Genomic DNA, 16,056 nt, shown 5'->3' with positions numbered 1-16,056 from the left:
GCATGCACGCTTTTCGGCTAGTAACTTCCTTATGTTTTGTCTCGATGTTTGAAAATTATTCTCATATAGGTGCTCTACTTAGAAAATCATGAAACATTAGGAGTCTCTGAATCTCTCTAGTTTCATCATATTTATAGGTCTTTTGCATGATTTGGGTAAGTATTCATGTAGTTATGATTTATTTCTTACTACTGCATTGAAACATGGTCATTCGGGTGTTTTCTGGCCTAACTGAAGTTTTACTCACTCAAATGCCTTGTTTCCACTTGGAAAATGTTTTAAACTTATTTTTCTGCCGTGGGGTAAAATTTGGTAGTTTTTTGGTCAGTAAGGAATTTCTTATGAATTTTCGGAACTCCCTCCCCTGTTCTGGATTTTAAACTAAGTGACTGTGCCATTTTATTTATTTCTCCTAAATGGCCATGCATCTTTCAAAACTGTTTTAAGTGAGTGATCTAGACTCATGTTAGATGAAATAGTAATATTTTGGGGTCATTTGCATGATTATTTTAAGTGGAATTAATTTCTAAAGCTTCTGCATTGAATATGTCCGAAATTGCATTAAATCCATCATGCATAGTTATTTTCTAGTCTTGCATGTAGCATGCATTGGTGTTAATTGGTTGATTAGGGTTTAGAATAGCGTGACCTCTCTCCCTTTGATTTAAAAAGAAATTTTTTTACGTAAATTTATATCCACAAACATCATTTTTAAAAGTCTTCCGCTGAGATTACATATAATAAGAGTAATCTAGAGAGGGGTGTCACATATGACATCGCGTGCAACGTAAATTTGACGATTTTGAGGTCGTATATACGATATCCCTTTTTTCCATAAGGATAACCATCAAAGATGCCAGGTTTTGCTCGTTCATCAAATTTATGTTGAATATTTATGTTTTTAGCGAAACATAAACACCCAAAAACTCGAAGAGAGGAATAAGATGGAAGATGTCCAACTGAAACTTGATGAGGAGATTTATATTGAAGGACTGGAGTTGGAAGTTTGTTAATGAGAAATGCAGCGGTTAGAATACATTCACCCCAAAAAAAGAGGCAAGTTTGCTTGAAATCGTAAAGCTCGAGCGACATCAAGGAGATGCCGATGTTTACGTTCTACAATGCCATTTTGTTGTGGGGTCGCAACGCAACTACGTTGATGAATGATTCCATTATCATGAAACCATTTTTGAATTTGTTTGGAAAGAAATTCAGAACCATTATCTGAACGTATGGTTTGAAGTTGAGGAAGAAAAATATCCCCATTTCCGGAATTGAAACGAGAGACTTTTGTGTTAAATTGACGACGAATTAGATTAAAAAAATGGGTTATCATGTTGAAAGTTTCGGATTTTTGTTTCATTAGATAAATCCAAGTGCATCTTGAATAATCATCAACATGAATAGTTAAGAAGAATTGTGATCCATTTTGTGAGGGTATAGAGAGAGGACCCCAAATATCAACATGAATCAATTCAAAACAATGCGAAGAACAAGATGTACGTTGAGGAAATGAAAGACATGCATGTTTAGCACGTGGGCAAACATCACAAACAAAATTCTTATTTGGAATAATATTTTGAGAATTCTTAACAATAAAATCAAAACGAGGCCTAGATGGATGACCAAGGCGAGAATGCCATAGATCAAATTTATTACATTGCTTAATGGAAAGAGCAGAATTAGAAACCAAATTGCAATCTAGATAGAAAAGACCATTGTGAGGATTACCCCGACCAATCGTCTTTTTCGTTGATTGGTCCTAAAATATACATCCAGACGAAGAAAAAATTATATCACAATAAAATCAAAACGAGGCCTAGATGGATGACCAAGGCGAGAATGCCATAGATCAAATTTATTACATTGCTTAATGGAAAGAGCAGAATTAGAAACCAAATTGCAATCTAGATAGAAAAGACCATTGTGAGCATTACCACGACCAATCGTCTTTTTCGTTGATTGGTCCTGAAATATAAATCCAGACGAAGAAAAAATTATATCACAATTTGTGAATTTCGTAAATTGTGAAATGGATAACAAATTGAACTTAAAGATGGAATGTAAAAAAACATTCATGAGAATGAAAGTACCAAAACATTTGACAGTGCCTATGTGAGTCACAAGCGCGTGAGAGCCATCAGGCAATTGAACATATATGTTTTTACGAATAGCGGAATATGAAGAAAAAAATGAGAGATGTACATATATGATTAGAAGCACCAGAGTCAATAATTCAACAAAATGACAAAAATGTGTGATTTTTACCTGCTAAGTGCACTGAGGGTCCACTAGTTTCTTCTTTGGCAAGAAGTGTGAGAAGCTTGTTGTATTGTTCGTGCGTGAGTGAACTAGCCATAAGAGTGGAGTTGGATGGTGGTGGCACAAATTTCTTCACTTGTTTGTCGGGAAAGCCATGAAGTTGATAGCATGTAGCAAGACTATGACCATGTTTGTTGCAATGGTCGCAAAATGGACGTTGACGTTTTCCCGACGGACGAAATGGAGATTTAGATGCTTGAAGTGCAGCGGCATCAACAGTAGGAGTTGTGAGAATATTGATCTCTTGCTGTTTTTCTTCTTGACGAACCAAATTATAGATACTTTGAATGGAAGGAAATGGTTCCATCAAGAGAATTTGGCTGCGAATAGCGGAAAAACGATCATGTAGTCCTTGAAGAAATTCCATGGATCGATCTTGATTTTGTTGGTCAATAATGCTTTTAGCATTACCACAAATGCAATGAGTGATATGGATAATGGAACCGAGTTCATCGCATAGAGATTTGAGTTGCGTAAAATACAATGAAACAGACATGCTTTCTTGTTTGAGAGCAGAAATGGACTGTTTCAATTGATAAATTTTTGGAGCATTTGATTGAGAAAAACGATCCTTGAGATCGGTCCAAATTTGTGCTGCAGTTTCAGCATACAAGATACTTGGACGGATCTCAGATGAAACAGAATTAAGGATCCAACTTCCTACCAAATCGTTACAACATTCCCAATTAGAAATGTCAGATTTCTCTGCCGGAATTGGGAGTGACCCATCAATGAAACCAAGCTTATTTTTGGTACAAAGTGTCATTGTGACTGCACGACTCCGTGATCCGTAATTATCTCCTGTCAACAAAGGTGTGACAAGGATAGTGGAAGGACTATCGGAATGATGGATTGTGTATAAATCGATTATGATGGGTGTCGGTGATGATGAAGAAGACTTTGTAGAAAGAAGATCGTCGGTAGACATTTTGACGAATGAGCAGAAAAAAAATCAAAGATTCACTGATACCATGTAGAAATGCCGAAACACATAATGAAGAAGATGAATTGTATCTTGTATTTCATCAATGAGTGCTTATACATTTATATATACACACAAGAGAGAAACAATAAAAGGAAAAACTAATTACACTTAATCAAATCCCTAATCAAATCACTAATTAAGACTTGATTGAATCTAATCAAATCACTAATTAAATCACTAATTAAGACTTGATTGAATCTAATCAAATCACCTAATTAAGGCTAAACTAAATCAAAAATGAATATATATTATATTCTTCTGTTTGTGTCTCGATGAGAGGGAAACAGTTGAGAGTTTTGAGAACTCATGGGTGGGGGAGCCATTGTAAAGAGAGAAGCGAGTTGAAAGAAGTCTGGATATGATTGCAATTAAGTTAGGCCCTCAACGAACCTTACTTTTAATTTTATCTTGCGTTTTAAGAAACTAGGAAGATGCACGTGCGTTGCACGTGTCTAGTTAGAATATTTTAATAAATCGTATTATCTTATATTGCATTAGGTATATTTATCCTAAAATAAACCTACAAATTCAAGCAATTGATAATTATCAAAGTTTAAAATATTATAGATTCTGTTAGAATTTATTCCGTGCAGATATAAATTATTTGTGTCAGATTCAGTTTTTCGTTACTGTTGCGTGAAGTGTTGCAACAGTTCGTGAAGCAGTTCGTAAAAACAGAAATAAACGAGACACAAATTTTAATGTGGTTCAGATACAATTGTACCCTACATCCACGGGGACATGCAAATAAAATTTACTAATTTTTAGTTTTACGAATACAATAATATGACTTAATCAAAATACAAAGACTCCCTCTTTGTTGACGCCGTTCTTGTATACTACGCTGAATTATAAATCTTCAATTTGCAGCACGTCCCTTGCTCCGCACGGTTGAACTCCCTTCAACGCTGTCCTTCAGTCGGCGGATCGATCTCCTCCCGAGATCTGTTTAAGCCCCTCTCCCGAAGAACCGATCTTCTTTTTGTATAGAAGAAGCAAACTTGTGATAATCCTTGAATCTTAGTCTCTTCACCACAAAGCCTTGAAGCTGATATATTTTCTATGAAAATCACATATCACAATGGAGCAATAAAAACGAGAGGAAAATATATTTTCTACGTTAATTTTTCTCTCGATAAGAAGACTCCGGAAGGGCAACAAAGAAAAGAGAAAATCTTTCTCTCCAAAAAGACGCCAATAAAAACGAGAGTAAAGAAAATATTTTGTGTAATTTTTTCTCTCCAAGAAGGCGTGAGATCTGAGGTGCCGTGTTACTGTATTTATACTTCGATAGGTGATAAGAGAGCCCTACAAAAGATTAAAGCCCATTAGGTTAATATTCAATCTTTACGTAAGGGAATAAGAGTTGTGAGATGAGGAAAGTCTTTGTCAAGGAAATTCCTTGTTCACACATGACTCATAGTATTAAATAAATTAATTACAAAATAAGAGTTTAAACCAATAGGAAAACTTCCCTAGCTTGAGAAAACATGTTTTCACACGTGTTGCAAATACCAAAATTAGAATTCTCTCGGATTCTAACAATCTCCCCCTTTTTCATCTATTTATTATAATCAAGTCCTCCCCCTTAGTCAAATACCTGAAAATAAAACTAATTAGGTGATAGACGGAAGTAATAAAACTAAGTATCATCCTCAGCATTAAAGGAACATCCATCAACAAGAGTGGCATCAACTGCTGCAATAGCAAGTGCCACAGTTTCAGCAACTGTTCCCACAGTAGTGGCTTCGCCAGGTGGTTCACAACGGAGTCAGCTCCCCCTGCATGTGTATCTCCCTCTGTGAATGATCCTTAGGCCTCCTCTTGTAAATGCATTCATTCTTCCCCTTTGTTTACTCCGCTTGATAGACTTGGAAGGCAGTGGATGACAACGTGGTAAATTATCCACGTGATAAGAGACTCAGCAAATAACGTCGGCATTAGCTCCTCCTTTTATATTCTTGTGAAGCTCTGAAAATCAAACAAGGAAACCAATTAATGACAATTACCACAATAATAAAAAGATGAAATTTCTTCTATTTTGGATAGACACGTTCAGGTGATTAATATGGAGAGAAAATTTATTTCTTCTCAAATTATCTAATGAGATAACTAAGGAAAATATGTTCCTCATATTAATACACATCTCCATGGAATTTCACTTGGTGTTGTGGACCTAGAATCCTACCGAGATTCTAACACTCTCCCCATTTGGCATTGATTGGTCAGAACATTTACTCCCCCTAAATATATGATATATGCATGAACAACGGTCAGCAAATTCAAAATACATCTGCAAATATAAACTGTTGCAACAGTTTATCAAACAGTTCAACAAATAGTGTACAGTTGTTCAATCAAGCAAAGAACAACAGAAAATATGCAGTAGCAGAATCAACTTCCCTTTACAATGAATTCATCCTTATTTGTCATGTATTTCTGCACTATTCCAACAACTGTATGATCATTGTCTCAACAGCTGTCTGAACTCCCCCTGCATTCATGCACTGTTCCAGCAACTGTCTGATGCACTGTCGCAACAGTTGTCGGAACTCTCCCTGTGTTCATGCCATCTTTACTGTTCTTTTTCTTTTCTCCCCCTTTCTGGGCAATCACCATGCATAGATAAATCAACATGGACTAATGATCTTGATGTGTCGAGCAATCTGTTCAAACACTTAACAAAAAGATCAAACGAAGAGAGAATCTTGAAAGTAAGCGAGAAGAATCACCATACATAACGTGCACACAAAATCAAAAACTCACAAACTCAAAATTACACGATAATTATAATGCGAAAATCAAAGAATAGTGATATCAAATCCAACATTAAATAACAAAGACTACAGACTTTGCCAAACTTCATACGAAACATGGAAATGTGAGGAGTAAGCTCAATAGATCCGGCTGCAACAAAAAAAATTAAATTTAACCGGCACATAAACAATAATCCCGTCTCTCTCTCTTTTTTTTTTTTTTTTTTTAAATGCCTAATGCAAGACAAGAAGTAAACATGAGAAATAAACATGAGTTAAGAGACATGTGTGAATAGGATACTGCATGTACAAACAAAACATATGGGATTTATCTTCACATTCACGATAAGCGCAATCCCCAAAAATCCGACTGCCAATGCAACCAATAAACTTAATAATCCCAAGTCAAACACAAAGATGCTCTTATTAGGTAGCATACGCACACGTCTAATGGTATCTTTTTCCCATGAAAAATAGAGCAATTAAAAGGAACGAGATTATGGTGGTCGTGCAATGTGTAGTCCCCTGGGCTTTCTAATTGAGCCTTGTAGTATGAGTGTTCGGTCAAGTGGTTTACTGGCTCAACTCAACTAGGCTTCGAACTATTCACTGACCATATATATAATTTATATTGGCCGTGCAATGTGTAGTCCCCTGGGCTTTCTAATTGAGCCTTGTAGCGAGCTTTCGGCCACGTGATTTACTGACTCGACTCAAAAAGGCTTCGAACTATTCACTAACCAAATGGTTGTAGATATATATATTAATAACAGTAGTTCAAGAGTAGCTTTCACTCATTAAAAGATACAGCTTTTCCCTATAAAAACATCCAACCATGACAAGACTATTCAGAGAAATAAATAAGTTGGAGCCTTTTAAGTAATCATTTTGGGAATTGGTGAAGTTCTACCCCCACAAAGTTTAGAATAGCACGAAGTATTAAATTCACATTTGTCTCAATCATATGCAGTATGCTTAATGGAGGTCCTATATGAGATGCAAAAACATATGAAGTGTCCTACCACTAAAAGTTGCAAGTCTGGACACACAGACTGTTGCAACAGTTCATGCAACTGCATCAGATTAAACAATATAAATTCCCAGCGATTTTCGCAAGGAATCAAATCTCTGTGCATCAAGGGTTTTTGCAAAAGCATCAGTTAATTCATTCTCCGTTCCAGCATAATCAATTGAGACATCCCCTTTTTCGACCAAGCCCCTTATGAAAAGATGACAAATATCAGTAAGCTTAGTTCTCGAATGCTGAATTGGATTCATAAACTTATTTTTCGCATAAAAATTATCACAATTCAGATTACCAAGTTTTTTATTCCCCAAACTAGCTTTGTCACCAGAACTGTTGGAACAGTTAGTACTATCATCACATGAGTTTAAAGAAGTAATGGCAGATAAACAATTAAGATCAGACTTCTTTACCCAGATTTTTTGTTGAGTTTTATTCACTAAACCAACCTTTATCTTGGGTTTGTGAGATGACACAAAAGTGTGATCAATTTTAGCGGAAAGTGGTGAGCGGGCCATTATTCTTTTAACCATTTTCAAGTACTTAAAACACCTGGGTCGTATATGACCAGGAACATGACAAAAATGACAGGTAGGAACAAAAACTTTTCTTTGAAATGGCTGTGTTGGTGCAACTGTCGCAGCAGTCTGTGAAACAGTGGATTGCTTAACAAAATTGATTTTTCTTTTAGGATTTTCTTTCTGTTTCGATGCACCAGTAGATAGCTGGTTACCCCCTATACCTATACGACAGTAGTTCGGCTGATTTTTGTTCAAAATTTCATTCAAAGTTACTCTACCTGTATTAAACTTAGAAATAACATCTTGGGTTTGAGCAAATTTAGCCTTCAAGCTATCTATATCTCTACTAGAAGAAATAACATTTTGTTCAAGAGTAGAAATTCTTACCTTCAACACTTTATTTTCCTCTATGAGAACATGCTTATCATTTTCAAGGCGCTTATTTACCTCAGATACTTCAAGCCACTTCCGGTACATTTTTTCATATACATCTTTCACCTCTTTGAGGGTTGGCTCTTCATCATCACTACTGCTCTCATATTCACCTGCAAAATCAAATGGTGAAGTCAGACTATTGTCCTTATTTAAAGATAATTCATCATACCTGAAATCTGTCGGACAGACTGTTGCAACAATTCCCTCGGTTCTGCTCATCGAAGTAGTACCACTGAATGCCATAAAGTTAGTGGTTTGATCTTCTTTCTTGTTCTCATCCTCATCACTGTCCTCTTTATCACTCCAAACAGTGGTGAGTGACATCTTGTTTTTCTTCAAAGTGTTCGCACACTCGGCCTGAATATGTCCGAAACCCCCACACTCTCGACATTGCATTCTCCTAGACTTTGCATCACCAGAATAACCATTATTCGAAAACTTTTTAAATTTGTTAGGGTTAACAGACTTACCTGATTGAGAGGAATTTCCTCTTTTTTCAATTTTTTGACGCAGGCTTTCGAGGTTATTTGACATAGTTGCTAAGGATTCTTCAACATCAATGTCACACTTATGAAATGTTTCCCCTTGTGAGATGCCATGGGGAGCTTCAGCTTGGAATGCCACATTCTTCACCTTTTTCTTTTCTCGAATATTTGCTCTAAAATTCATTTCTTGGGTTTGCAGTTTACCCATGAGTTCATCTAGCTTTAGCGTATTGATATCTCTCACTTCTTCGATTGCTGCAACTCTGTAAGCGAATCTTTCTGGTAATGAATGTAGTGCCTTTCTTACCAACTTTGTTTCCGAGTATTGTTCACCTAGTGCATACGATTCATTTGAAATATCACACAGCTTAGCGTGGAAATCAGAAATCGTCTTGTCCTCCTCCATATGAAGACTCTCAAATCTCGTGGCTAGCATCTGCAGCTTAGATGTTTTAACAGTTGATGTGCCTTCATACGTCACTTGTAGGATCTCCCATGCCCTTTTTGCTGATTCACACGATGCTATCAGTTTGAACTGATTGTCACCAACGCCACTGGAAATTGAGTTTATCGCCCTTGAGTTGTAATTGGCAAGTAATATCTCTTCATTAGTCCATGCTTCTTCTAGTTTTACCGTTTGCATACCATCCGTTCCTTTAGCCATGGGCGGGGTCCAACCAGTCACGATAGCACGCCAAGCTCGTTCATCAACGAACTTGATGAACATTTTCATTTTCGATTTCCAGTAAGAGTAATTTGATCCATCCAAGAGAGGTGGTCGTAGTGTAGACGCTCCTTCACGATGAAGCATATCTGCACAAAACAAATAAAGAATTAAATCCCAAAATCTCACTAAGTGTATCTAGTGATAGGCTCTGATACCAATTGTTAGAATTTATTCCGTGCAGATATAAATTATTTGTGTCAGATTTAGTTTTTCGTTATTGTTGCGTGAAGTGTTGCAACAGTTCGTGAAGCAGTTCGTAAAAAAATAAAAATAAACGAGACACAAATATTAATGTGGTTCGGATACAATTGTACCCTACATCTACGGGGACCTGCAAATAAAATTTACTAATTTTTAGTTTTACGAATACAATAATAGGACTTAATCAAAATACAAAGACTCCCTCTTTGTTAACGTCGTTCTTGTATACTACGCTGAATTATAAATCTTCAATTTGCAGCACGTCCCTTGCTCCGCACGGTTGAACTGCCTTCAACGCTGTCCTTCAGTCGGCGGATCGATCTCCTCCCGAGATCTGTTTAAGCCCCTCTCCCGAAGAACCGATCTTCTTTTTGTATAGAAGAAGCAAACTTGTGATAATCCTTGAATTTTGGTGTCTTCACCACAAAGCCTTGAAGCCGATATATTTTCTATGAAAATCACATATCACAATGGAGCAATAAAAACGAGAGGAAAAAATATTTTCTACGTTAATTTTTCTCTCGATAAAAAGACTCCGGAAGGGCAACAAAGAAAAGAGAAAATCTTTCTCTCCAAAAAGACGCCAATAAAAACGAGAGTAAAGAAAATATTCTGTGTATTTTTTTCTCTCGAAGAAGGCGTGAGATCTGAGGTGCCTTGTTGCTGTATTTATACTTCGATAGGTGATAAGAGAGCCCTACAAAAGATTAAAGCCCATTAGGTTAATATTCAATCTTTACGTAAGGGAATAAGAGTTGTGAGGTAAGGAAAGTCTTTGTCAAGGAAATTCCTTGTTCACACATGACTCATAGTATTAAATAAATTAATGACAAAATAAGAGTTTAAACCAATAGGAAAACTTCCCTAGCTTGAGAAAACACGTTTTCACACGTGTTGCAAATACCAAAATTAGAATTCTCTCGGATTCTAACAGAGATTATGGTTATGTCAAAATTTGAAATATTGAAACTTAAACAAATATATAAAACATGGAAGCCATGAAAGAAATAATTTGAACTTCAATTATCAATAATACTGATTTAAAAACATAAGTATTTGCTTACATGAAAGATTCTACGGAAATGTACATTAGTCCATCACTGGAGGATATGTTAGGAATAAAGTAAAAAGGAAAAAAATAAATATAGGAATCGAGATAAATAATTTTCTTTTAACAAATTAGTTGATCTGGTTATGGTAGTGACAAGGGCTCGTTTTGCATGTATTTTATGTTATTATATAGGGCTAAATACAGTTTGCACCCTTAAACTATAGGGGTGGTAACACTTACCCCCTTAAAGTTACAAATGTATCACTTACCCCCCTCATTAATGAATTTAATGTTAAAACTTTGACTTTGAATGATGTGGCTTTTTTTCTTCCCAAATTGTCCTTCTAGCTATTATATTGTCCTTCTAGCTATTTTTTATGATAATTATTGATTTGAAAATTTATTTTAGTTACTTAAATATAAATTTTAATAAAATAATATTTAAATATTTAGACGTTTAAATTATAATTTTTTATTAACTTTTGAATACATTTTGTGATTCTCAAAGTAAAAAGTGGGATGATTATATTAGAGTCGTATACGCTCTAAAATAACTATATAAACTATAAAATCATAATGAAAATTCGAATAATCGTTAACTTTTTATTAGCTACAAATGAACACAAGATAAAACAAAAATACACTAAAATTCATTTTTTTTCATTCATAAATTTACAATATTAAAATAATAAAATTAAGTTTTGGCAAAGTTGTCGAATTTTTTATTATTACATATTCATTATTTATATAATGGCTAGAAGGACAATTTGGGAAGAAAAAATGCCACATCATTCAAAGTCAAAGTTATACCTTTAAATTCATTAATGAGGGAGGTAAGTGTTACATTTGTAAGTTTAAGGGGGTAAGTGTTACCACCCCTATAGTTTAAGGGTGCAAACTGTATTTAGCCCTATTATATATCTACGTACTCCAAATTTGGGTGTACGCCCTTTTTTTTTTTTTGTGTATATTGTTTTTCTGTTTTATTTAAAGTGGTGCTATTTAGTATTTCCACCTTCAAAGTGTCTCAATTCACCACCAAATATTATAAAATGTCATAAATACCATTAAATTTATAATCCATTGCCCTTCCTTATATTCACTTAATCCTCACGTGATCTAAGTTATTTCTATTTTTTTTTATTATAATTTATTTTTTTATTTTTTTATTTTTTGTAATGAAATATTTATTACAAGATATTTAAACTTCCATATCAGATGACCTACAAATTATGTAATTTTTTTTAGTAAACATAATTATATTAAGCCAAACTTGCCAATTCTGGAATAAGTTCAGGACCTTCCATACAAACACTCTTAATTTATTTTTCCAAAAAGTGAATTCCTGCTCTTTTTGACCTTCGGAAATGTTTTTATCTGATGAAAGTATTATTCACTTAAGGTGGACAGGGTGAGATTTCCAGTGAAAATGGTGGGGTATTTTTTATAAATATTTTAATTAGTTTAGTGGTAGACGGTTTATAAATTTGTAAAAAAAAACAGGTGAAAGAAGAACAAAGGGGTAAAATGAGAAATATATTTAATTTTGTGGTGAAATAAGATATTTTAAGGGTGGAAATAGCACTTCTCTTTATTTAAGATTTAGGTCGTGAGAAAGCATTATCAACGTTCGAAGGTAATTTAATTTGGTAACGAAAACGCAAGTCGGTCATGAAATTCACATGAAAATAAAAATAGTGATGTTATATATTCATTAAATTTAGTTAATGAATTGTTTATTTTAGTAATGTAGTAGATATTGTTAAGTGTATATTTTTACACTTAATTGTACCTTTTAATTGGAGCTTTTGGTGGATTTTAATGATAATTGGTGCTTAAAATGGTTGTTATTTGTATTTTAGGTGCAAATTGAAGAATTGGCAACTTATGGGGTGAAAACTGCAAATTCGGAGAAAAGTGGGCCAATAGTGAAAAAATCAGATTTCTGAAGAACTGAAGACCGCGCGGCCGTGCGGATTTCAGCGTAAATCTCAAACGGCCGTCCGGATGGTCGAGGTGGCGCAGTGAAGGAAGTTTAATTACACAAGGAAACCCGCTCTATTATATTTTTGCACCCTATTTAAAGGCCAAAAGCACACAATTAGAATCATCTTTTATCTTTTATCTTTTACCTTTAGTTTTTATCTTTCATCTTTCTACACGCAATTTAGGAACGGAGCAACGAAGACGAAGACTTGACGAATCTTCTTCATAGTTCTCCTTTTATTTTTATTTTTCGATTTTCATGAACTTTCGTATTTTTATTATGTTTTTCGTAGAGAACATGAGTAGCTAAGTTTTTATTCTAGGATTTTGTTGGAACCCTATGTGGTAATTCGAACCTCTTTTTCGGGTACTTTTTATGCGAAGAGGTCATGACACGAACTTGCTACCTCTCGACCCCGAAATTGAGCGAACGTTTAGGCAAGCCAGGAGAAATTAACGGTTAGCTCAAAACGCTCCCGCAACAATGGAAGAAGAGAATAATCGTGGGGGAGGTGACCAAGGGCGCCTACCGAATGCGGCAGGGGAAGTCGTTATCGAGCAAGAGCAACGCCAGCTAATCAATCCACCGCCTCGTCAACGAGCACTGCATGAGTACACCGTCCCGACACTCAATGGGTTTCAATCAAGTATCCTGCAGCCCCCCATTGAAGCCAACAATTTCGAGATTCGAGCGGGACTCCTCACGATGCTCCAAAACAATGGGTTATTCAGCGGATTGGCTCATGAAGACCCACATCTCCACTTGGTCAATTTCCTCGAAACGTGTGACTCGCACAAGATGAACGGAGTAGCACCCGAAGCACTGCAACTCCGCCTGTTCAAGCACTCCTTACAAGGAGCAGCCCGAGAATGGTTACAAACTCGCGCACCGCACTCCATCTCGTCTTGGGCCCAGCTAGCACAACTTTTGATGAACACATACAACTCCCCCACAAAAACTGAGAGAATCCGGAGAGAAATTCAAAACTTCGTACAAGAAGCCGGGGAAGCATTATTCGAGACGTGGGAGCAGTTCAAACAGTTAGTAAGGAGGTGCCCGAATCACGGACTTCAAGAGTGGCGCCAACTGCAAATATTTTACGATGGACTGCAAGACAACTCGAGGACCGTGCTCGACTCTGCAGCTGGGGGAATGTTCATGAGTTTGACCTATGACGAAGCATACGAACTCTTGGAGCGAATCACTAGAAACAAATGCATGCGGGCATCGGATCGGTCGAATAGCGGAGCAGTCAAGACGGGAGGAATTTTGAAGTTAGACGGGGTCACTGCAATCACTGCGCAATTAGAGAAGCTATCAAAGCAAGTAGCGGCTTTGCAGACTCAGCAAATCCATGCAGTCCAAGTTCCCGACCAGCGCGTAGAAGAAACGGAGTCTTTAAATTATGTGCATGACACCAACCGACAACAGAGGAACCCGTACTCCAACACGTATAATCCGGGATGGAAGGATCACCCTAACTTTGGGTGGGGAGGAAATCAGCAAGGGCAAAGGCAAGCACCACCTCAAGGTCAATGATATGTTTTATTAATTAATTTAATTAGAATTAGTAAATTATATATTAGTGGGTAGTTTTTTGTTAGTGGGCATGAATTAAATTAGTGGGTTAGTGTGGTTAAGGGGTTAGTGGGGTGGTAGTTAATTATTATTTATGAGTATTATAAATAGGGTAATTAGAATGTTACGTATTATGAAGTTTAAGAATCAATTAATCTCCCTTGTCTTCTCTTAATTCTCGTCTCTAATCCTTCTTCTAATTCTTCTTCTAATTCATATCTCTCAATTTCTTCTTAATTCTTGAAACTATGGTTTCTTGCTCAAATTACCACGTAACAATGGTATCAGAGCCGTTACGTTCCATGGAGGCACGTAACCAATCAGATGCTGAGTTTCGTGCTGAGGTTATTGAAACCCTAGCTCAACACGAATCAAATTTCGACAAAATACACAACACCCTTCAAGTTGTTCTCACCGAACTTCGAGCTTTAAGAGCCTCTTCCAAACCCGAAAATGATGTCAACCCCTTTGTTGTGGGAGAAACATTACAAACGATCAAGCAAAAAATAAATATACCTACAACACACTCAACTCCAAACCCTGCCCCAAATACAAACCTCAAACAACAAATTCCAAAAAGTTGCCGCGGAAAACGCAACGGAATGGATTTTCCAAGCCAAGCAATATTTTGAATTTTGAAGTATTGTCGAAGACCAGCAGGTGCACCTCGATTCATTTCGTTTGGAAGGACTCACTCTGGAATGGAATCGCCGGTTAATTGGGTTCAAGGCCTCGTCGGCCGGGGAATATTTTAGTAAGGCGTTGCTCTACCGTTTTAGCCCTACCGAATTTGACGATCCTTCCGAAGCCCTCACTCGTTTCATAAAACAAACACTCATTGATGCCATTTACCATGAAGAGTTCGAACAACTCTCTCAAATATGTGATGGATCACCCGATCAACTGAATTCGCAAAATGATCCCATACACGTATCAAGACTATATCCTTGAGGACAAGGATATTTTGAGCGGGCGGGAATGATATGTTTTATTAATTAATTTAATTAGAATTAGTAAATTATATATTAGTGGGTAGTTTTTTGTTAGTGGGCATGAATTAAATTAGTGGGTTAGTGTGGTTAAGGGGTTAGTGGGGTGGTAGTTAATTATTATTTATGAGTATTATAAATAGGGTAATTAGAATGTTACGTATTATGAAGTTTAAGAATCAATTAATCTCCCTTGTCTTCTCTTAATTCTCGTCTCTAATCCTTCTTCTAATTCTCCTTCTAATTCATATCTCTCAATTTCTTCTTAATTCTTGAAACTATGGTTTCTTGCTCAAATTACCACGTAACAGTCAACCGCCTAGTTATTCACGACCTGCTCCCGGATTCCAAAATCCGTCTCAAGCCCAACCTCAAGGTGGAGATCTCGCAAATATCTTGGCGCAGTTCATGACAACCACCCAAGCCTCCATCCGAAATTTGGAAACACAGATGGGTCAACTTGCAACCCAACTAACAGCGAGGCCATCAGGAGCACTGCAATCAAACACGGAAGATCCTCGGAAGAACAACATCGAGCAGTGCAACGCTGTAAGTTTAAGGAACGGGAGACAATTGGAGGAAGCCCCACGAAAGGAGAAGCAAAACACGGTAATCGAGAAGCCGAATGTGATCGAGGAAAAAGAAGCAACTCGCAAGGAACCGCCATCTCCCACAGTGATCTCACGAGTCCCTCAAGTCCCATATCCTCAAAAGCTTCAAAAGAAGAAGCTCGATGCCGAGCACCAAGGATTCTTGGACAAGCTGAAGGAAATCCACATCAACATTCCGTTTATCGAAGCCATTCAAAAGATGCCAAAGTGGGTGAAATTCCTCAAGGAGCTCGTGACAAAGAGGAATAAATTGCAAGGGAACGAGATCATCCAACTCACGGAGCAATGCAGTGAAATTCTTATACGGCCCCTCCCACAAAAACTCGGCGATCTTGGTAAGTTCACTATCCCTTGCACTATTGGAGGTAAAAATTTTAGGTCACT

The 16,056-nt window shown here is 36.6% G+C and overlaps 1 protein-coding gene across 1 annotated transcript; it reads right to left on the bottom strand.

The window, feature by feature from the left end:
• Positions 1-4,949: 4,949 nt before the first annotated feature.
• LOC148769725 (uncharacterized) lies at positions 4,950-9,339 on the bottom strand. The gene is made up of 2 exons (XM_088820310.1): positions 7,887-9,339; positions 4,950-5,035 (listed from the first exon to the last, which is right to left on the bottom strand). Exons 1-2 carry the CDS (start codon positions 9,337-9,339, stop codon positions 4,950-4,952), a joined length of 1,539 nt encoding a protein of 512 aa, XP_088676436.1.
• Positions 9,340-16,056: the final 6,717 nt, after the last annotated feature.

Source organism: Erythranthe guttata, chromosome 7 (assembly GCF_056151865.1).
Source record: "Erythranthe guttata isolate IM_541 chromosome 7, IM_541, whole genome shotgun sequence".
NCBI lineage: Eukaryota > Viridiplantae > Streptophyta > Magnoliopsida > Lamiales > Phrymaceae > Erythranthe > Erythranthe guttata.
Note: the sequence above shows the minus strand (reverse complement) of the source record. Positions and strands in the feature narration are given on the sequence as shown.